The sequence below is a fragment of the Nilaparvata lugens genome, chromosome X, assembly GCF_014356525.2.
Source record: "Nilaparvata lugens isolate BPH chromosome X, ASM1435652v1, whole genome shotgun sequence".
Lineage (NCBI taxonomy): Eukaryota > Metazoa > Arthropoda > Insecta > Hemiptera > Delphacidae > Nilaparvata > Nilaparvata lugens.
Genome location: NC_052518.1, coordinates 59,040,620 through 59,063,282, shown reverse-complemented (window position 1 = coordinate 59,063,282; position 22,663 = coordinate 59,040,620). Strand labels below are relative to the sequence as shown.

The window sequence follows — 22,663 nt, the reverse complement described above, 5'->3', positions numbered from 1 at the left end:
TAAAGGAAGCATGATTTTACCATCATCCCATTCCATTACTCTATTGAAAGGAATAGCTATTTGTGTTTGATTTGATTTGCGAGGATGCAGAGCTCTTAGTCAAAATTCAATGTATATTGTATTATGCAAATTATACAGTATGGTACAACAAGACGTTCTAATGTGATGCCTCTACTTCTGTGTTTGAATACAGACATAAAATAGAACGAAATAAAAAGGTTGATTCACAATAAGGAAGAGAAAGTGCTCAGATGCTCACTTCATTTCTTTTTCAAGAGTTTTGTTCTGATTGGCCAATTCAGCACGTTCAGTAGTCAAGTCCACCATCTGTATGTCACCGTCCGCTTGAGAAGAAAATGCAGATGAGAATGCCATTTTCTTAATCAAAGTATCCCGCTCACCTTCGTATCGCAATTTTAATTCCTCAAACAACCTGGAAAATCAGATACGGCTTATGCCTTCAAGCTTTAATTTTATGTCTTAGATTTGAGAATAGCCGACATGAATAAAGTGACTTAGGAATTGATCACTAATCAAATTTTATCTACGAATTTATTTCGATTACCATTGAAAATGGGCATTGATCCACCGTAAGGGGAAAATAGCACTGAGTTATTGGATTACGGTATTGAAATACTGTGTTGGGTTTTCTTCATACTCTCATCCACAATAAAAAATGAACGAATAAAAGGATAGGAAAACATAATTGAATGAAAAATAACAGTAAAACTCCAAAAAAATAATCGAGAAAGACTGTTTCGAGAATAAAAAAATAACAGCATATAAAATTAAACTGAGTTCAATTGAGTACGTTTAAGTCTCAGTTTAAGTTTAACTTTGAGCGGGCAGCACATTATCGATTGTTCAGCCAACAAAAAAGTCATGTACCATATAGTTTAAGTGCTGAGACGCAATATAACTACATTATGTAATTCACATTTCTAACCATATGAAAATTAGATCACCCATATAAAAACAACAGAATATCAACCTTAGATTATGAAACCCTCAATGAATATAATCATTTCCTCATTCGTAACAATGATTTCGATCTGGCTTTTACTGCTCAGCTATATTGACTCCTGTATTACTCCTGCAAATCAGGTTGCAAGGCTTAGTAAAGCTCACATACTTGAAAAATCTTCTGTTGTGTTCAAGCCTAGGTCTTGGTGAGTAGCTTGTATTTGCTGAAACTGCGAGATTTTTCCACAACATCTCCCCCCCTTACTCACCAACAATCATCCAGTGTACCCCTCACCTCCTGCACCTGCGCACCTTCTCCTCCACTCATAAAAAAAAGAAGAAACTCTCTCCCACCCTCACCCCTTAGAATGAACCTCTCTCTCTCTCTCTATACATGAAGAAGAAGAAGATGATAACAATGATGCTCACTCTCTCACTCTCTCTCTCTCTGTCATGCTCTATTTCATTCATAGATAGTCATGCTCAATTTTATTCATAGATAGTCACAGTCTATTTGATGATTTATAGCAGAGAGAAAGAGGTGAGAGAGAGAGACAGTCTACTACTGCCAGATTTGAGTGAATCAAACATCTCAACTTACTGTCAGATTTAACTGAAACATCTTTGTCTAACTGTCAGATTTGAGTGAAATGAACATCTCATCTTACTGTAAGATTCAACTGAAACATCTATGTTATCATGTACACCCTGAGTACCTTCAGAGGTGGGTGATTGATACCCAGGTGTTGCTCCTGGACGACTTAGCTCAGTCTTAATGTGGGCGGGGAAAGGAGGCAAGTCGAAGTTCCTCTTCTTCCTTCTTTGTGCCTTAGCTGGCACGGACAGCACCTCCTGGTGCTTCTGACGGCATGAAGGTTGCTCTCTACTCTGATGACACCACCTAGAGGAAACTTTGTATTGACCTTACAGCCTTAGTTCCACTCTAGTATAGTAGGAAGAGAAAGGATAGACAGGAGGGATGGCAGCCAACAGGCAGCTGTTTCCGTAGAGGATAGACGGTAAGGGATGGCAGCCAACAGGCTGCTGTGCCCTGGGAGGATGGAAGGATGGGGATGGCAGCAAACGGGTCACTGTGCCCTGGGAGGATGGAAGGATAGGGATGGCAGCCAACAGGCCGCTGTGCCCTGGGAGGATGGAAGGATAGGGATGGCAGCCAATGGGCCGCTGTGCCCTGGGAGGATGGAAGGATAGGGATGGCAGCCAACAGGCTGCTGTGCCCTGGGAGGATGGAAGGATAAAGATGGCAGCCAATGGGCTGCTGTGCCCTGGGAGGATGGAAGGATAGGGACAGCAGTCAATGGGCTGCTGTGCCCTGGGAGGATGGATGGATAGGGACAGCAGCCGATGGGCTGCTGTGCCCTGGGAGGATGGAAGGACAGGGACAACAGCCGACGGGCTGCTGTGCCCTGGGAGAATGGAAGGATAGGGATGGAAGCCAATGGGCTGCTGTGCCCTGGAAGGATAGGTGAAAAGGGATGGCAGCCAACGGGCCGCTCTGTCCTGGGTGGATGGAAGGATAGGGACAGCAGCCAATGGGCCGCTGTGCCCTGGGAGGATGGAAGGATAGGGATGGCAGCCAACAGGCCGCTGTGCCCTGGAGGATGGAAGGATAAAGATGGCAGCCAACGGGCTGCTGTGCCCTGGGAGGATGGAAGGATAGGGACTGCAGTCAATGGGCTGCTGTGCCCTGGGAGGATGGATGGATAGGGACAGCAGCCAATGGGCTGCTGTGCCCTGGGAGGATGGAAGGATAGGGATGGCAGCCAACAGGCCGCTGTGCCCTGGGAGGATGGAAGGATAAAGATGGCAGCCAACGGGCTGCTGTGCCCTGGGAGGATGGAAGGATAGGGACAGCAGTCAATGGGCTGCTGTGCCCTGGGAGGATGGATGGATAGGGACAGCAGCCAATGGGCTGCTGTGCCCTGGGAGGATAGGTGAAAAGGGATGGCAGCCAACGGGCTGCTCTGTCCTGAGAGAATGGAAGGATAGGGACGGCAGCCAATGAGCCGCTGTGCCCTGGAGAATAGGTGGAAAGGGACAGCAGTCAATGGGTCGCTGTGCCCTGGGAGGATGAGAGGAGAGGGACGTACAGCAGCCAACAGGCTGCTGTATCAGGAGAGGAGGACAGGGATGTACGGCGGCCAATTGGCCACTGTACCAGGAGAGGAGGACAGGGACGTAAGGCAGCCAACGGGCCACTGTACAAGGAACAGGAAGGTTGGGAGTGGAATGCTATGGTCAGGATCTCGTCTTGCATTTAAATACTCTTCCAAAGTAGATGGGATGAAGATGCCGCCAGAGGTGGGGTTTGACTGGGACTGTAGGAAGGCTAGGGATAGAAGTTTTGCTAATTTAAAATTATATAGAGCCTGTAATAATGAAGAAACTAGGAGCATGTATCTCAGTGCAAATAAAGCATATAAATTACTGTTTAAACTAAAAAAGGAGAATTATTTCAAAACTATAGGTGATAAGTTCAGAGAGATAAGAGACGCAACTGAATTTTTGAAACTGATAAAAACTATTAAACCTAGTAAACTTAAATGCTCGGCTGATATAACATCTGATGATTGGGTTAACCATTTTAAAAGATTATTGTCATTAGAAGGGGTGGCAGATGAGTTCTTGTATGGAGCGCCCTGTTGCGAAAATCAACTCTTGGATGCCTAAATAATGGATGCCGAAATATTAGAAGTGTTATAAAAATTGAAAGAGGGTAAAGCACCGGGCATAGATGGGATACCAGGAGAATTTTTCAAATATGCCCTTAGAAGCTTTGTTGCATTGCTGCGCTGCTTTTTCAATCATGCTTTTGAAAAAGGTAAGTTACCAGTTTTGGTAAAGCCATAATTTTCCCAATTCATGAAAAAGGAGATGTGGCACTAGTAGAGAATTATAGAGGCATTGCATTCTTAGATTCGGGAGTCGAAATTTTTGCAGGAGTAATGTTTAAGAGATTGGAAAAATATGTGATGCAACACAATGTTATAACAGAGAGTCAGGCCGGTTTTAGAAAGGGTTACTCTACAGTAGACAACATTTTCAATTTGTACAGTATTGTCACTTTTAAAATAGTGAAGAAAGGCATTAAAGTGTATTGTATGTATGTCGATTTCCGGGCTGTGTTCGATGTCATTGACCGAAAGGCACTATGGTTCAAATTATATAACATGGGAATACCATTTAAATTAATAAAAATGTTACAGGAATTATATAAATATACACAATCAGCTGTGTGGACCACTAGGGGCTAACACAGGAATTCGAAACTTACTGTGGCTTAAGACAAGGCTGCCTATTATCGCCGATTCTCTTCTCCTTATTCATTAATGATTTATTGGATTATGTAGGAGATGGGTTATGGATTAGGGATCGAAATATTAGAGGCTTACTTCATGCCAATGATTTGGTGCTATTGTCAGATACACCCAAAGCTCTGCACAGAATGATTAATAAACTTAAATCGTATTGTGAGGTATGGGGAATCAAAATAAATATGAATAAATAGAAAATAATTGTTTTTAGAAAGGGTGGGGAATTGGCTAGTCATGAAGAATAGTTTTGGGGTGGAGAGAAAATTTAAATAGTAAGAACATATAAATATCTGGGGGTTATCTTCAAGGCCACCATGAGGCTCGGAACTCACATGAAAGATAGGGTGTCAGCAGCTAAGTGTGGAGTGAATACAGTTTGGAGCAGTATAATTACTAACAACACAATTCCATTCAAAGCTAAATGGGAGGTATTCAATGCAGCAATTAAAGCGATTGCAAGTTATAGTGGACAGGTCTGGGGTTACAAGATGTTTGAATAGCTAGAAATTTTTCAAAGATTTCTTATCAAAAAGTTATTTTCCCTACCTAGATGTACACTCAACTACATTTTGTATTTAGAAACAGGGAAAAATCTTCTGTTTTTTCATAGTTTCAGATTGCACCATAAATACATTCTTAAAGTATTGAAGTTGCCAACATCTCGTTTGCCTCGTTTTTAGCAAATGTCATGATAGAAAAAAATATGGATTGGTTCAAGGAATGGAAGAATTCAGGCAACAAATATCAATGCAAAGTAGGCGAGAGCCAAACAAGTATTGTCCATCAGGAAGCACAACAAGAACTACTTATGGACTGCATGATGAAGGAATTTCATGAAAAGTGTAGCGAGAGTGCAAGAAGGGCAAGGTATCATGACATCTATGCAAAATTAAAACAGGATTCAGGTGGCAGGGACTATTTAAATGCGAAGTTTAATAGAGCAGAAACAGTCATGATACTGAAGTCAAGAGCAGCTTTGTGGCCTCTCAATTATAGAATAGATAGAGACAGAGACCAAGCACTTTGTTCAATGTGTAATGACAGATTGAAGGAGGACACATATCATTTCTTAGGAAGATGTTCTATTTTATCAGAAATCAGATGGGAGGTTTGGGGTGAATGTGAATTGACCAAGCAGCAAGTAATAGAGCAGTTAAATGGTGAGAGCTGGGAGAAATTGATAAAATATGTGAGAATTGCATGGAGATATCGCTCGCAACTCATTGAGGGATTTAACACATGTAATAGAGATAAGATAGGAATTCAGAAATAAGAATAACACAATGATTGATTAATTAGAATATATCTATCATTTTGTAATTTATTTTTCAGGTTTACAGATAAAATGTAAATGAAATGTATGTATGATTTAAAAATAAAAAAAAATTGTATTACTTAAAAGCCGACTCCTGGCAGACGGCCGTGTGGCCATTGCTGTAAAAAGTGTATTTTTTTCAACAATGAATTATGTAGGAAAGTGAAATAAAGATTTTTTAATTATTATTTATCATTATTATTAAAGGAGGTGAGTCGAAGTTCCTCTTCTTCCTTCTTTGTGCCTTGGCTGGTGCGGACAGCACCTCCTGGTGCTTCTTACAGCGTGAAGGTTGCTCTCTACTGTGATGACACCACTTCGAGGTAACTTTGTATTGGCCTTATGGCCTTGGTTCCGCTCCAGTATGGTAGGAAGAGGAAGGATAGATTGGAGGGATGGCAGCCAATGGACCGCTGTGCCCATAGAGGATAGATGGTAAGGGACAGCAGCCAACGGGCCGCTGTGCCCTGGGAGGATGGAAGGATAGGGATGGCAGCCAACAGGCCACTGTGCCCTGGGAGGATGGAAGGATGAAGACAGCAGCCAACAGGCCATTGTGCCCTGGGAGAATGGAGGGATAGTAGGGATGGCAGCCAACGGGCTGCTGTGCCATGGGAGGATGGGAGGATGAAGACGGCAGCCAATGGGCCACTGTACCAGGAGAGGAGGACAGAGATGTAAGGCAGCCAATGGGCCACTGTACAAGGAACAGGAAGGTTGGGAGCGGAATGCTATGGTCAGGAGCTCGTCCGGTGTTTAAATACAATCCCAAAGCAGATGGGATGGAGATGCGCCACCACCAGAGGCCGTAAGAATCCTCTCGATACGCGGAAGAAGGTGTGCCATCATTACCCTCCTTATCTCCACAGTCAGCCAGCTTGCTGATAGCCGAGCGTCTTTTAATAAAATCAATATTTATTAAGCAACATTCTGCTGTCACAAATTTACTCTGTGACACCCCACTCTTACTTGGGTGGGGGGGGGTTGGGGTAGGTGGAGGCGTCCATGGCACCACCTTAAAAGGCATGAGCCAGCTAGGCATCACCTTTAGAGGTGTATGCCACTCACTATGAGCGTCATCTATGCCTGGTCTATGGGCACATATTTACACTGTCCATCTGTTAACCGGACTTTTATATGTGGCCTGCCAGCCCGTTTGAGCTTACCTGGTTTAGATCCTTATTTTGAGAGGGGCCTGGTCTGGAAGCTTGTGAATGTGAAACTACCTCTATGGCAGTCAATGTGTTGGTTAATTCTTCCACATCTATCCCAGTCAATGGTGGCATTATTCCTTTCCCCACCATTTTTCTGTTTGTTGGGAGTGCTATGCTAGATTCTGACTCATCATGAGATGGTTTTTGTTCCATCCTAACTTCTACAACTTTCTCGGAGTTCGAAGTGTTTGCTCTGGTTGTTGGAATATGAATTGCGGCCTGTCGTTCAGAGTTGTTTATTCCATCACAGTGATCAACTATGTCATCCCAGGATGCTTGTCTTGGAATAAATGACAACTCTGCCTTCCTATCAATCAAGACATTGGGTTCGACTCTGTTCAATCCAACCTGCTTGAACATCCTTCTGTTGCAACTCTTGTTGTCCGGAGATTTGGAGTCTACAGCCGCTATTGTTGAGACTGATGTTGTCTTAGTCCTCAATGAGAGCAATCGTGACATAATTCGCTGAGTTGAAGGATTCAATTGGGAAGGATCCCACTCCACCTCTCTCGTGAATGTGTGAACATTCACTTTGTTTTCACACATGAATTCCATGCCTAGTAGCAACTCTTGTCCAAGTCCTTCCATTATTGACGCCGCTAAGGCAACTGTGATTTATTCTATAGTTACATTAGTTGTCAGCTTCCCATTTAATGGGATAGATCGTCCATCAGCTAATATTGCATGGTGATGAGTTGGTACCTTTCTTATCATCCCTATTTTTTGGAGAACTTCATAAACCTCATAACTCATATAATTAGCTTCAGCGCCAGTATCTAGCAATGCCCGACACTTTTTACATCAACTGTCATGGTAATGAATAGTCTGTTGTTCCTTGATGACTCTCCAATCACAGGAATCCTGTTTGCTGTTCGCATCACTGTTGTCTTGTTTGGAGTTTTATTCTCCTTCTGCACATCACAGAAACATTTCAGTGCTCTCTTTCCATGCCTTTTACATGGCGGGATATTGGGACAGTGTGACCTCCAGTGCCCCAGTCTCTTGTATTGCCAACACACGGGTTCAGAATTACTAAGAGATGGTCTGTTACTAGTGGGGGTTATAACTGTCTCAACCGTGAGCCTTGTAATCTTTTTCATGTCCTCACTCTTGTGAACTCTTGAATTCTGTCTATTCTGTTTCTCCTCTGCTTTGATTGTTTATACTCCCTCGCGAATTTTTCCAATTCGTTGATACTATGAACATCTGATTGCCAAATATACAATTTGTACCATGGGGGGAGATTCTTATACACTCTCTGTAATTTATTTTCATCTGTGAAACCTCCTCGACGCCTCATGAGTGTCAGTACATCTCCGTGAAATTCATCAAACGACTCACCTTCCTTCTGCTTCCTTGTCTGGATTAGATTCTCGAGGTCCTCCTCATAGGTAAGTGGATAGTAGCATAATTTGAGATCTGTCACCAAATTTTCCCACAATTTCCACTGGTCATGACGATTAATCATCCATAGGGTAGCTTTACCAACTAGTAATTCAGGAAGGGCAACTAGTAGTTGGTTGCCAGTAAGCCCATAGGCTTGTTAAAGTTTGTCTAGCCTTTCTAGGAAGCTGGTAGCATCTGATTGGCCATCAAAAGACAGTCCCCAACTAGTCCTCAACTTCTCACATACCACCCCTGGGTCCATGAGGGGGTTTGTGTGAATATTGGTTCTAGCCTCAGTATGGGTACTTGTCACCGAGTGTTTAGTTTCCCCACTGCTTCTGCTCATTATGCTGAGTCTTGGGCTGGGATAACGTACCACCACCTACTTATGTTGTTCCACTAACAACCTTCTCAGTCCGGCATGTGTTGCAGATGACTATGCCCCAATCTTGTAGAAGAGTGAATGCTTCATCCTTTTTCAATCTATTGATCCAGGAAACACTGGGGTGAGCTATCACCTGGGGGTTTATGTCCTCGACCGACTGACCCAATATCAGCTCCTGGTGCTGGGCATCTAAATCAGCCTCACCTTGTTCACTCATGATGATTCTTACTTCGTTGCCTCGTGCCGCAAGTGCGGGCGCCAATCTATCACATACACCCTGAGTACCTTCAGAGGTAGGTGATTGATACCCAGGTGTTGCTCCTGGACGACTTAGCTCAGTCTTGATGTGGACGGGGAAAGGAGGCAAGTCAAAGTTCCTCTTCTTCCTTCTTTATGCCCAAGCTGGCGCGGACATCACCTCCTGGTGCTTCTGACGGCGTGAAGGTCGCTCTCTACTCTGATGACACCACTTCGAGGTAACTTTGTATTGGCCTTATGGCCTCAGTTCTGCTCCAGTATAGTTGGAAGAGGAAGGATAGATGGGAGGGACGGCAGCCAACAGGCCGCTGTGCCCTATGAGGATGAGAGGAGAGGGACATACGGCAGCCAACGGGCTGCTGTATCACAAGAGGTGGACAGGGATGTACGGCAGCCAATGGGCCACTGAACCAGGAGAGGAGGACAGGGTCGTGAGGCAGCCAACAGGCCGCTGTACCAGGACCGGAGGACAGGGTTGTGAGGCAGCCAACGGGCCACTGTACCAGGAGAGGAGGACAGGGTCGTGAGGCAGCCAATGGGCCGCTGTACAAGGAACAGGAAGGTTGGGAATGGAATGCTATGGTCAGGAGCTTGTCTGGCGTTTCAATACTCTCCCAAAGTAGATGTGATGGAGATGTGCCGCTGCCAGAGGTGGTAAGAATACTCTCAATGTGCGGAAGAAGGTGCACCATTGGTACCCTCCTTATCTCCACAGTCAGCTTGCTTGCTGATAGCCGAGCATCTTTCAATAATATTAATATTCATTTAGCAACATTTTCCCATCACAATTTCAGTTTGTGACATTGTCTAACTCCTAGATTTAAGTGGAACGAAAATCTCATCTCACTGACAGAGTTAACTGAAACATCTTTCTTCTAACTCTCAGATTTTTACTGAGCCTCCATTTGTCAATTGCCTGCTTTTCATCCAAAAGTTGAATTCTACATGTACTTGACAACATTGCCAAGTACATGTAGAATTGTGGGCTGTACAGGCAGCAGACATTATATTTTTAGTGTTTCCTCAATCATAACTAATGCATATATATATAAATATATATATATATATATATATATATATATATATATATATATATAATATATATATATATATAAATATATATACTGTATATATAATATAAATTAAAACAGGAGACACGATATAAATAGATTGAAGACACTTAAAAACTTACATTAGAAATGGGGGGAAATTTTCGGAGTCTGAGTCTCCTTCCTCAACCGAGCAGACTGCTCAATAGAATGTAAAGAGTCAGACTTCCTCAATAGAGTCTTCTTGGTTGAGGAATGAGACTCAGCCACCAAAAATTTCCCCTCATTTCTAATATAAGTTTTCAAGTGTTTTCAATCTATCTATAACATGTCATCTGTTTTAATTTATATTACAAACTTATATATATATATATATAAAACAGGAGACACAAGACATAAATAGATTGAAAACACTTAGAAACTTACATGACAAACAGAAATTTTTGGAAAATGAGTATATATATATATATAAATTGAAACAGGATATATAAGACACAGATAGATTAAAAACACTTAAAAACTTACATTTAAACAAAAATTTTTGGAAGCTGGGCTCTCTTCGTCAATCAAACAGGAAGTGAAGTGGTGCAGCTTTGAATATTCCAATGGTCGTGACCACAGAGACATTATGGAGATGTTGTGTAGACCATAGAGTACAGAGGAATGGAGGCATAGTGATCGAAGGAGTATTATGGGATTAGTTGGTGGCCATCATGAGTTACAAGTGGGAGATTTAAAATTTGAGTGGGCTATGGATTAGGAAAGGGGTAGATTATGAATTAATAGAGAAGAGGAGATTTGGAATTAGAAATCCGAAATGAAGTAGAATAAAATTAGAAAATGGAATTATAGAATTGAATTGGAATAAAATTTATTCTTATTACTTTTTTAATTTTCATTTTCATTGAAAATTTATTATATATATTTGGTAACTGTGAAATTCTTCTATATGATGAAATTTATCTCAATTCAATTGAACAGTTGGTGTAGAGTTGATAGTTATGGTACTATTGCTGTCTGTTGAGACCAGGACTGGAAGCAGCTCCTAGCACCCTCTTGACATCTATAGAGGTGTAAGTGGGAGAGAGAGTGGCAAGGACTTTGACTTTGAAGCATTGGTCACAGCTCTTGTTGTGCTCAGAGCCATGGGTAGGGATTGGTAGGGAATTATTATTTTCAAAGGAAGCCCTGTGATTGTTGATCTGGAGGTTTAGGGCAGTGGTAGTTTCACCTATGTAGAAGGCAGGACAGAAGCTGCAGGAAAGGAGGTAGATGCAATTTTTGGAGATGTAATTACTGGATTGATGGATTTGATGGGTATAGTTGGTGATAGGTCTGGTAAAGGAAAGGGAAGGATCAGTGATAGGGCAGGTTTTACAGCGGGGGCGTTTGCAGAGTAGGGTACCAGGTGGAGTTGTGATTTTATCAGAGGTGAGTGATTGGTTTTTATTGAAAATTCTTTTGAGGTTGGAAGGCTGCTTGTAAATGAGTGTGACTGGTTGCTGGAATAGGTGTTTGGTAGAGGGATTGAAGGAGACAACATGGAACAGATCTTCCAGGACAGGTTTGAGGTTTTCTATACCAGGGAAGTAGGTGGTACAGAGCTTTGGAGTTTGTGGGATTTGGGAATTTTTTATGATTGGATCAGTGTCTGTTTTGGAGGAGATTTGTTTCTGTAACAACCCTCCAGGATAGTTACATTTCAGGAGGGATTGGTGGATTGGTGGATTAGGTACTGGTCAAGGTGGTGGGGATCACTGCAAATTTGTTGACCTTGGATTGAGAGGGAACGTGAGAGGGATCTTTTGATGTGGTAGGGATGGCAACTCTCAAAGTGTAGGAAATGTTGAGTGTGGGTGGATTTGGTGAAAGTATTGGTGGATAAGGCATTGGAGTTGGGAAGGATTACGTTGACATCTAGGAAGTTGATGGAGGATTCAGAGATATATCAGGTGAAGGAGACAGAGTAGATGGAGTAGAGTTCATTGAGGAAGTGGGAGAGGGTATCATGTCCATGAGGCCATATGAGAAATATGTCGTCAACGAAACAGAGCCATATCAGGGGGAATAGGGTTTGTTTAGAAAGGAAATCCTTCTCAAGAAGGCCCATGAACAGGTTTGCATAGGATGGTGCCATCCTGGTGCCCATGGCTGTACCCTGAGTCTGAAGATGATATTTATCTTCAAACCTGAAGGCATTGCTTGTGAGCACCAGTTTTGCAAGGTTTACTAGGAAGGTGGTTGAAGGGGTGTAGGGTGTGGGACGTGAGGAGAGGAAATACTCAAGGGATTTTGAGCCTTTAGAATGGGTGATGAATGTGTAGAGGGAGGCCACATCAATGGTAACAAGGAGGAGCTGTTGGTCAGTTGTAAGGGTTGTGTTTCTTAGGATATCAATGAAGTGGAAGGTGTCTTTGAGATGAGAGGGTAAGGAGGCAACAATGTGTTGGAGGTGGAAATGAACAAGGGCAGAGATTCGTTCTGTTGGGCTTCTTATGCTTGAAAAAATGGGACGACCAGGATTGCCTTCTTTATGGATTTTTGGAAGAAGATAGAAGTGTAGTGTGTGGGGGGTGTCTGGCAAAAGGATGATGATGTCCGAGTCCGAGAGGCCTTCACATGGACCGTATTGCAACAGAAATTTGAAAACTCTCTTTTGGATTCATGGAGTAAGGTCAGAAGGCAGGAGTTGATACTGTTCGGGATTGGTGAGTTGCCGGTTGGCTTCTTTGATGTAATCAGTGATGTTAGGTAAGACTATGGTTGAGCTTTTGTCAGTGTAGATGTATGGATGTATACTATTGAATTACTACGTTTATATTTGAATGAGAATTCCATAATTTGACTCCAATAGATAAAACTACAAATAATATGGTACAATGACATTATTGGCGGGCCAGCTACAGGAAACTTTCGGTAAGCAAGTGTTTTCGAAAGGAATTTTGGAACTGGACTGTCTCCTCGTGAAAGGTCCAATATCTATCAGAGGAAAAGGGAGGTGAAAGTTACAAAAATAGGAGAGAGAGTGGGAGTGCAAAGAGTGAGACAAAGAAGGGATGAATGTGAGCTCTGAGGGGTGGAAATACTTTGCAGGTATATGTTGATGAGACAGACAAGAAAGAAAGGAGCTTGGACAATGGTAACAGAATGAAAAGGAATAGGGGAGTGCAAGGTTACTGGCCTGCGAGGAAACGATAAACAATACAAATACACAGATGGAATACAGTATTTGAGTGTAGGCTCAGCAACACCACAGTACATCCCTGCCGGTGATTTGGCTAGATATACTCCACAACACAAATCACAAAACACCAGCTTGCAAGCGATCTGGGAAGTGCACCCTATGACCACTTCTGGTAGTTGCTACTGGAGTGGCAGAATCTGGTAGTGGATCCTGAATGGCATCAGGAAGAGGGCTGGCTGTTGCAGGGGAAATAGTTTCACTGATGCTGATTGGCTGATCATCATCTGCCATGATGAAGGCTGGCTTGAGGGGGTCCATTGAGATGGTAATGTCAGAACCCTGGATTTGCACCACTGCAGTTTTGTCAGTTCGGCTGGTGACCAAGTGTGGCCCAGAGTATGGTGGTTCCAGTGCACCTTTTGAAGTGTCAGTCCAAACAGAGACGTGCTGACATGTGGCTAGGTCTTTGAAGACAAATGGCGTTCATTCTCAATGGTGTGTAGCCTTCACTGGTCTAAGAGCATTGAAATAGCTTCAAACGTTGGTCACAAATGTTGATGGATGTGTATGACCAGTTTGGAGGTTTGGTGTAAGAAACTCTCCTGGAAGGCAAAGAACCTGGCCATACACCATTTCTGCAGTAGATGCCTTGAAATCTTCACGCCTTGCTGCTCATATGCCAAGGAGAATAGCTGGCAGTATCTCAGTTCAAAGTTCATTTGCATGACATCTGATTGCTGCCTTGCGCTGACGGTGGAGCCTTTCAACTGAGCCATCAGCTGATGGATGATATTTAGTTGTCTTGAGGCGGGTGATTCCAAGAAGGTTTCCAAGGTTCAGGAATAAGTTGGACTCAAATTGTCGTCCTTGATCATTCGTGATGTGGAGGGGTGTGCCAGAGCGAGAGATCCAGGTAGTGAACAGGGCTCTAGCTACAGTTTCAGCCTCAATATTCTCCAAAGGGACAACCTCTGGCCAGGGAGAGAATCTGTCAACACATGTGAGGCATTATCTCTATCCTTCTGAAATAGGCAATGGTCCTATCAAATCGATGTGAACATGTTCAAATCTTGTGGATGGATTGGTGAATGTACCCACTGGTGGCCAATTGTGTCTTGATTTCTGACAAGATAAACAGGCTCTCCGGCCCAATTCCGGCAGTCTGCTTCCATAGATGGCCAGATGAAACATTGTGTGGCCAGTTGGACTGTAGCATTCCTTCCTGGATGTGAAAGTCTATGCACTGCATTAAATGCAGCCCATCTGAAGTCCTTGGTGACAAAAAGGCGAGGTGTGGATGTTGACATAGCAGTCAACACAGTGATAAGGTTTTCAGACCAAGTATAGGGAACCTTCCCAGCTTAATTCCAGAGTCAGGCTTCAAAAACTGCTGAACCTCTCCATCATGGGTTTGTGCCTTGGTAAGAGCTTCATAATCCATAGATGTGGAGAGTGCATTGATCCTGGAAAGAGAGTCAGTTACTACATTGTCACAACCAGAGATATGACGGATGTCCGTAGTGTACTGACCTATGTACTTCAAGTGGCAGAACTGGCGAGGTGAACACTTTTCTGGTTTCTGTTGGTAGGCAAAGGTCAGTGGCTTTTGATCAGTGTAGATGGTGAAGTCTCTGCCCTCCACAATGTGTTGGAAGTATTTGATGGCCAAGTATATTACAGTTAGCTCCTTGTCATATGCACTGTACTTCTGTTGAGCAGGGCTTAGCTTTTTCGAGAAGAATGAGAGTGGTTGCCAATTATTTCTTGACTTTTACTGCAGCACTGCTCCCACTGCATAATCTGAGGCATCTGACATAATGGCAAGGTTGGCACCTGGGATAGGATGTGCAAGTAATGCTGCATCACTGAGGCTCTGCTTACACTGCTGAAATGCTTTTTCACTGACTTCTGTCCAAAATTGATAGGTGAGTTGCCTTTCACCTTGTCCTTCAGCAAATCATTGAGATGGCTTTGCTGAGATGCAGCATTGGAGAGAAACCGGCGGTAAGCACGTGTTTTTGATGGGAATTTTGGAACTAGACTGTCTCCTCGTGGAAGGTCTAATATCTATTGGAGGGAAAGGAAGGTGAGAGTTACAAAAATAGGAAAGAGGGTTGGTGTGTAAAGAGTGAGACAAAGAAGGAATGGATGTGAGTTGTGAGGGGTGGAAATACTATGCAGGTATGTGTTGGTTTGATGGACATGAAAGGAAGGAGCTTGGACAATGGTAACAATGAAAAGGAATAGGAGAGTGCGAGGTTACTGGCCTGCGAGGAAACAATGAACAATACAATTACACAGATGGAATACAAATAAAATAAATACAGTCTTTGAGTGTAGTCTCAGCAACACCACAGTCAGCTTCGGTGATGAAAATACAAGGGTTAGAGCAAAGGTCTTTGATGGATTTGAACTCTTGGGGTGTGAGGTTGGGGGTTGGAGTGAGGGATTCAATGAATTTTTTTTAGAGCTGACTTTGTTCAGGAGTGAATTGCAGAAGATTTCAACAGGGTGGTTGGCTGGGAGAGACTTGGGTTTACGATTGGATTTTGGGGCAACTTTTTTGATGATTTGATCAGAAGTAGTCGCGGGGGGAGGGCAAGATGGGTCAGAAGTGTTGTTGCCACTGAAGTATACTTGCCATCTGAGATATCTAGTGGAGTGAACAGTATCAGAGAGAAGGTTGATGGCATTGAGTTTGGGAGTTGAGGCAAAAGAGAGACCCTTGTTGAGGACTGATTTATCTGTAGGTGAAAGGTTTTTTGAGGATAGGTTGAGGACAGTGGGATTTTCAACGTTTTCTTGATGGATTGAAGGTGATGTAGGTTGTTGGGGCAAACGTTTGGGTAAGGAGGGGGGAATGTGGCAGGGTGGTGGTAGATTCAAGAGTGAGGCAGGGCTGGGTTTGTCACTGATGAGGGGGGGAATGTTGGAATGATGCATTTGAAGAGGCAGGTTTTTTTGGAAGTGGAATTTGTACAGAGAACTGAGTTCTTCAAGGTGAGAGTTTCTGCTTTTCTCTAGAGCACAATCTGATTTTTTGAGAATTTAATCACAGATATTGGATAGGGAAGGATCATTGTGAAGTCTAATCAGTTTGTCAGAAGACATAAGTTGACCGAGATGGGAGTTGACAGATAGAGTGTACTGTTCATGAACAATATCGAGAAACTGAATCTGATGTTAGAATTTGAACAAAGGTGGGATATGGGTGAGTTAGATTATAGGTTAAGTTAAGTTGTATAATATTAGGTTATGACAGAATAATTGGGACTATGTGAATTGGGATAGTTGAAAGGAGTTCATAAAGTATTTATCATTATGAGAGTACAGGACAGAAGAGAATGGGTTTGGAAATGGACAGTTGGTAGTAGGAAGTTTAAACATGAATGGAGAGGAAAAATCACCAGATCATTTGTTGCACATAACAAAAACACTTCAAAGTTTGTAATGTAAACTAAAACAGGAGACACAATACATAAATAGATTGAAAACTCTTAGAAAATTAAATTATAAACGGAAATTTTCGGGAACTGTGTTCCCTTTCTCAACCGAGCAGAGAGTGGTGGAGTTTGAAATCCAATGGTCATGGCCACAGAGGACGGAGAGTCAATTGTAGCAGTAGAAACCACAGATTACGCAGTGCAGAGGGATGGAGAGAAGAAGGGTACTGAGTCAGGGGATATTATAGGGGTATTCAGGGAGCGGTTACAAATGGGAGATTCAAGATTTGATTGAGTTATGAATAAGGAAAGGTGTGGCTTATAAATTGAGAGAGAAGAGGATATTTGAAATCGGAAATCAAAAAAGAATAAGACTAAAATTGGAGGAAGGAATTGTAGAATTGAACTTGATTGAAATTTATTTTTCATTTTTATTGAACATTTAATATATATTTGATAGCTGTAAAATTTATTATGATATGATGAAATTTGTTTCAATTTAATTGAACAGTTGGTTTAGAGTTGATAGCTATGGTACTATTGCTGTCTGTTGAGACCAGGACTGGAAGCAGCTCCAAGCACCCAAATGGAAGCCAATTCTCCCATCTTGACATCTATGGAGGGGGCTGTGAGAGGGAGGGTGGCAAGGACTTTGAAGCATTGGTCAAAGTTCTTATTGTGCTCAGAGCTATGGGTAGGGATTGATAGGGAAGTATTATTTTCAAAGAAAGCCCTGTGATTTTTGATCTGGAGGTTTAGGGCAGTGATGGTTTCACCCATGTAGAAGGCAGGACAGAAGTTGCAGGAAAGGAGGTAGATGTAATTTTTGAAGATGCAATTACTGAATTGATGGATTTGATGGGTGTAGTTGGTGATAGGACTGGTAAAGGATATGTAAGAATCTGTGATAGGACAGGTTTTACAGCGGGGGCGTTTGCATGGTAGGGTACCAAGTGGAGTTGGGATTTCATGAGAGGTGGGTGATTTGTTTCTACTGAAAATTTTTTTGAGTTTGGAAGGTTGCTTATAAATAATGAGGGTGAGTGGTTGCTGGAAAAGGTGTTTGGTAGAGGGATTGGAGGAAATGACATGGAACAGATCTTCAAGGACAGGTTTGACGTTTTCGTTTCTAGGGAAGTAGGAAGTACAGAGCTTTGGAGTTGGTGGGATTTGGGCATTCTTTGTGGTTGGATTAGTGCCAGTTTTGAAGGAGATTTGTTTCTGTAATAACCTTTCAGGATAGTTACATTCCAGGAGGGATTGGAGGTGGATTGTCGTCATTTTTGATTGTCGCTCGGTTTGCAGCAAAAGCGATACTGAAGCCTCTATCTAGTTATAGCATAAGCTGAAAGGAGTCTGCACAGTTCGACATGGACAGTTTCAGAAAAGTTGTTGCTTATTACTTGTTGTTGTAGTAATGAGTTCGAATGTTGAGGAAAGATCGTTGTGCATTCCTTCTAATTTTCTTGATTCATATAACTTTGGAGTTAGGAGCAGATTGTTGAAGCTCACATCAGTTTTATTATTCGCTGTTTGTCAGAAGCTTTGTAACTTTCTCTCAAAGTGATACCGTAATTGAATCAGGAAGCTTGTTCAATGGTTGTGTTCTGAACCAATCATTTTTATTAATTTGTATGTATTGAACCTTCCTTCAATTCCTATTCCTCTAATAACTGTTCTCTTCATATCTCTATATCACCAATACACAAACTAGCATACAATATTATAGATACAGGCAAAAAATATGGTACATCCTCTCTTTTGTTCATTATTTTGCTTAAGTGAACTTGATTCCATTTGAATATTTGAACCCCCTAAAATCTTTTACAGTCCACTTTCGGGACTATTTATAATTCAACCAGAACAGGTGGAGTTTTCTAAGTTACTGGTCATGATGATGGGAGTGAGGGTGGCAAGGACTTTGACTTTGAAGCATTGATCGAAGTTCTTGTTGTGCTCAGAGCCATGGGTAGGGATGGGTAGGGAAGTTTTATTTTTGAAGGAAGCCCTGTCATTGTTGATCCGGGAGTTTAGGGCAGAGGTGGTTTCACCTATGTAGAAGGCAGGATAGAAGTTGCAGGAAAGGAGGTAGATGCAATTTTTGAAGATGCAATTACTGGATTGATGAATTGACGGGTGTAGTTGGTGATAGGACTGGTAGAGGATATGGAAGAATCAATGATCGGACAGGTTTTACAGTGGGGGCATTTGCAAGGTAGGGTACCAGGTGGAGTTGAATTAAATCAGAGGTGAGTGATTTGTATTCACTGAAAATTCTCTTGAGGTTGGGAGGATGCTTATAAATGGTTGCTGGGAAAGGTGTTTGGTAGAGGGATTGGAGGAGACGACATGGAACAGATTTCAAAGGACAGGTTTCAGATTTTCAATTCCAGGGAGGTAGGTGGTACAGAGTTTTGAGTCTGTTGGATTTAGAATTTTTTTGTGGTTGGATTAGTGCCAGTTTCAGTAGAGATTTGTTTCTGTAACAAATGTAAAATTGACATTTAGGAAGTTGATGGAGGATTCAGAAATATTCCAGGTGCAGGAGACAGAGTAGTTGGAGTTGGGTTGATTGAGGAAGTGTGAGAGGGTATCATGTCCATGAGGCCATATGATGATTATGTCATCAATGAAACGGAGCCTCATGGACATGATACCCTCTCCCACTTCCTCAACCAACTCAACTCCAACAACTATGTCTCCTTCACCTGGAATATTTCTGAATCCTCCATCAACTTCCTGGATGTCAATGTAATCCTTTTCAACTCCAATAACTTATCCACCAATACTTTCACCAAATCCACCCACACTCAACAGTTTCTACACTTTTAAAGTTGCCATCCCTACCACATAAAAAGATCCCTCCCACGTTCCCTCTTAATCCAAGGCCAAAAAATTTGCACTGATCCCAACAATCACAGGGCTTCCTTCGAAAATAATACCCCCCTACCCATCCCTACCCATGGCTCTGAGCACAACAAGAACTTTGATCAATGCTTCAAAGTCAAAGTCCTTGCCACCCTCACTCCCACAGCCCCATCCATAGATGTCGAGAAGAAAGAATTGGCTCTTATTTGGTTGCTTGGAGCTGCTTACAGTCATGGTCACAACAAATAGCTATAGTACCATCGCTATACACCAACTGTTCAATTAAATTGGAATAAAATTCATCATATCATAAGAAATTTTACAGCTATCAAATATATATTGAATGTTCAATAGAAATAAAAAATAAATTTCATTCAAGTTCAATACTACAATTCCATTTTCCAGTTTTAGTCTAATTCTTTTTTTATTTCTAATTTTAAATCTCCACTTTCCTCTCAATTTATAAGCTACACCTTTCCTTATTCATAACCCACTCAAATCTTGAATCTCCCGTTTGTAACCGCCCCCCAAATACCCACATAGTGTCCCCTGAATCTGTACTCTTTTTCTCTCCATACCTCTGCACCTTGTAATCTGTGGTCTCTACTGCTACAATTGACTCTCCATGCTCTGTGGCCGTAGCCATTGGATTTCAAACTGTGCCTCGGAAATTTCCAATTATAATATAAGTTTTTAAGTGTTTTCAATCTATTCATGTCTTGTGTCTCCTGTTTTAATTTATATATATATATAAATATATATATATATATATATATATATATATATATATAGGAGGTACTCCCTTCGACCACGTGGATGAACTTCCAAACACACGCAGGAGTGTAGCTAAAACTGCGCTCTGAGGATGTCATTTGTTATAATGGCAAAATGTCAGCAAGTGAGTGAAACTGCTTACGGATGTACCTGGTTGATATATTAGCGTATATATATATTCAATTTAATTCAATCCAGTTTATTTCCAAAAAACATAATACACGAATAAGAAATACAACATACAACATATTTTGGAATCCCCCTACTAGACTATCCATCTGTGTGTGGGGGGATATGCTAATATATCAGCTGGGTACTTCCGATAAGCAGTTTCACTTACTTGCTGACGTTTCGCCATTATAACAAATGACATCCTCAGAGCGCATTCTTAGCTACACTGACTCCTGCGTGAGTTCTTCCACGTGGTCGAAGAGAGTACCCCCTCCCCTCTCCTTATTACACGTGTTCGGCCTGGCGGTGCTGGGTGAATGGAATTCCTGGAGAAGTGTCTGGCTTTTGTGCTGTGTTGAGAATGATTTTCCAAAGGGAAGAGATATTTGTACTGTCATCTCTTTTGTTGAGGCTCCCTTGTTTCTCTATTTCTAAGGCCTCTCGTACAATCCTAACCCTAATATCTTGAATGTTGGCTATTTGTTTTGAATTCTTAAAATTTATTCTGTGACCTGTGTTTTTTTCATGGTTGTAAAGGGCTGGAGTGGATTGTTTGTTCTTAGACATTCTAATCAATTGTTCTTAGACAATCTAAGAAACAGAAATGGCAGTCTGGAACACTCTGTATACTGAAAACCAACCCATACAAATAGATACCTGAATGCACTATCTCATCATCACCCCTCACACTCCTTCTCTGTAGTCAATAGTCTAATCTCTCGATCTCATCTCACGGACGAAAAAAGCAAAGAAGAGGAGATCAAGATAATCATATGCATACTGTAGTGTAATGGCTACAATAATAGAATAATTGAAAAATCATTGAAAAAATAACTGACACCTCCAATCCCCGAAGAAAAACTCAAGGGAGAGAAAGCATTCGAAAAAACCGTCCTTCTCCCATACATCAGGGGTACTGCTGACCGTATTGGAAGAATACTGAAAAAACATCGAATCAAACCAGTCTACAAACCTCTCCAAACTATTTCGAAATTTATAAAGAGACACTTTCAGAGATTAGATCTAGAAAATCAGCGCGTCTATAGTATTCCCTGCCTGAATTGTGACAAGATGTATGTAGGTCAAACAAATAGAGGAATATCAGCCAGGATAGAGGAACACAAATTAAACATAAAAAAACAAACAATCCACTTCAGCCCTTTACAACCATGAAAAAAACACAGGTCACAAAATGAATTTTAAGAATTCAAAACAAATAGCCAACATTCAAGATTTTAGGGTTAGGATTGTACGATAGGCCCTATAAATAGAGAAACAAGGGAGCCTTAACAAAAGAGATGACAATACAAATATCTCTTCCCTTTGGGAAATCGGTCTCAACACAGCACAAAAGCCAGACACTTCTCATTTCTCTGGGAATTCCATTCACCCTGCAGCACCAGGCCAAACACGTGGAAGAAGAAGAGTGGAGGAGGTACTCCCTTCAACCTCGTTGAAGAACTTGCAAACACACGCAGGAGTCAGTGTAGCTAAAACTGCGCTCTTAAGATGTCATTTGGTATAATGGCGAAACGTCAGCAAGTAAGTGAGACCGCTTATCGGATTGACCTGGTTGATGTATTAGAACGTTCATCCATCTGCGAATTTTTAAAATTTAACATATTACATCTCTATGGGGAGATAGTTTTCAATCAGTGTAAAGTGTTCAAAAAATTCCAGTCGAAAAGGACACCGTTGTTGTGTGATTTGAATTTTCTGTGTAAGTGTCATGACAGTAATATGCTTCCCAACTTTACTAAACTATCTTATCATACTAATAATTCCAAAATTAATAGTATTCTTAAGAAAGCAAGTGAAGCATTACTCATTGAAAATATTCAATATGTTAGGAAACAACGTCTAATTTGACTAGAGTCAAAATTAATTACCATCCACTACACCCTCAGTAACTCACTACAACCCCTCATTTGGCAACGTCTTGAACAATTAGCTAATTCCCGTACTGAAACAGACAGAACCCTTAAAACAAACGAACTAGATAAGAAATTGGCTAACCTTCAGATCAAGGACAATAAGACCAGGAGAGCAACAACCGAAAACACTAGTAGGAGAGTTGTACACAATCTTTCAAGCCACAAATTATCTGAAGTTGGAGAAAATGTTATAAAAGAAGGTTTCAATTCTGCAATCACCCCCAAAAACTTACCACTTGAAGAAAAAATATCCACTATTGAAACAAGTCTTTAATAATTCGAACACATTGAAGCAGAAGAGATCAGACAAGAAATCTTTCTTATTTTGAAAAAATCAATTCCTCCCAAGTCCAATTTACCGAAAGAAGAAATCACAGCCTTGAA

The 22,663-nt window shown here is 41.7% G+C and overlaps 1 protein-coding gene across 1 annotated transcript in view; it reads right to left on the bottom strand.

The window, feature by feature from the left end:
* Positions 1-22,663, bottom strand: part of LOC120355076 (protein Cep89 homolog) — a 249,369-nt gene that overhangs the window by 6,629 nt on the left and 220,077 nt on the right. The window contains exon 7 of the mRNA XM_039443380.1: positions 260-433. Within this exon, the coding sequence (XP_039299314.1) occupies positions 260-433 (174 nt within the window). The remainder of the gene's footprint in view (positions 1-259; positions 434-22,663) is intronic.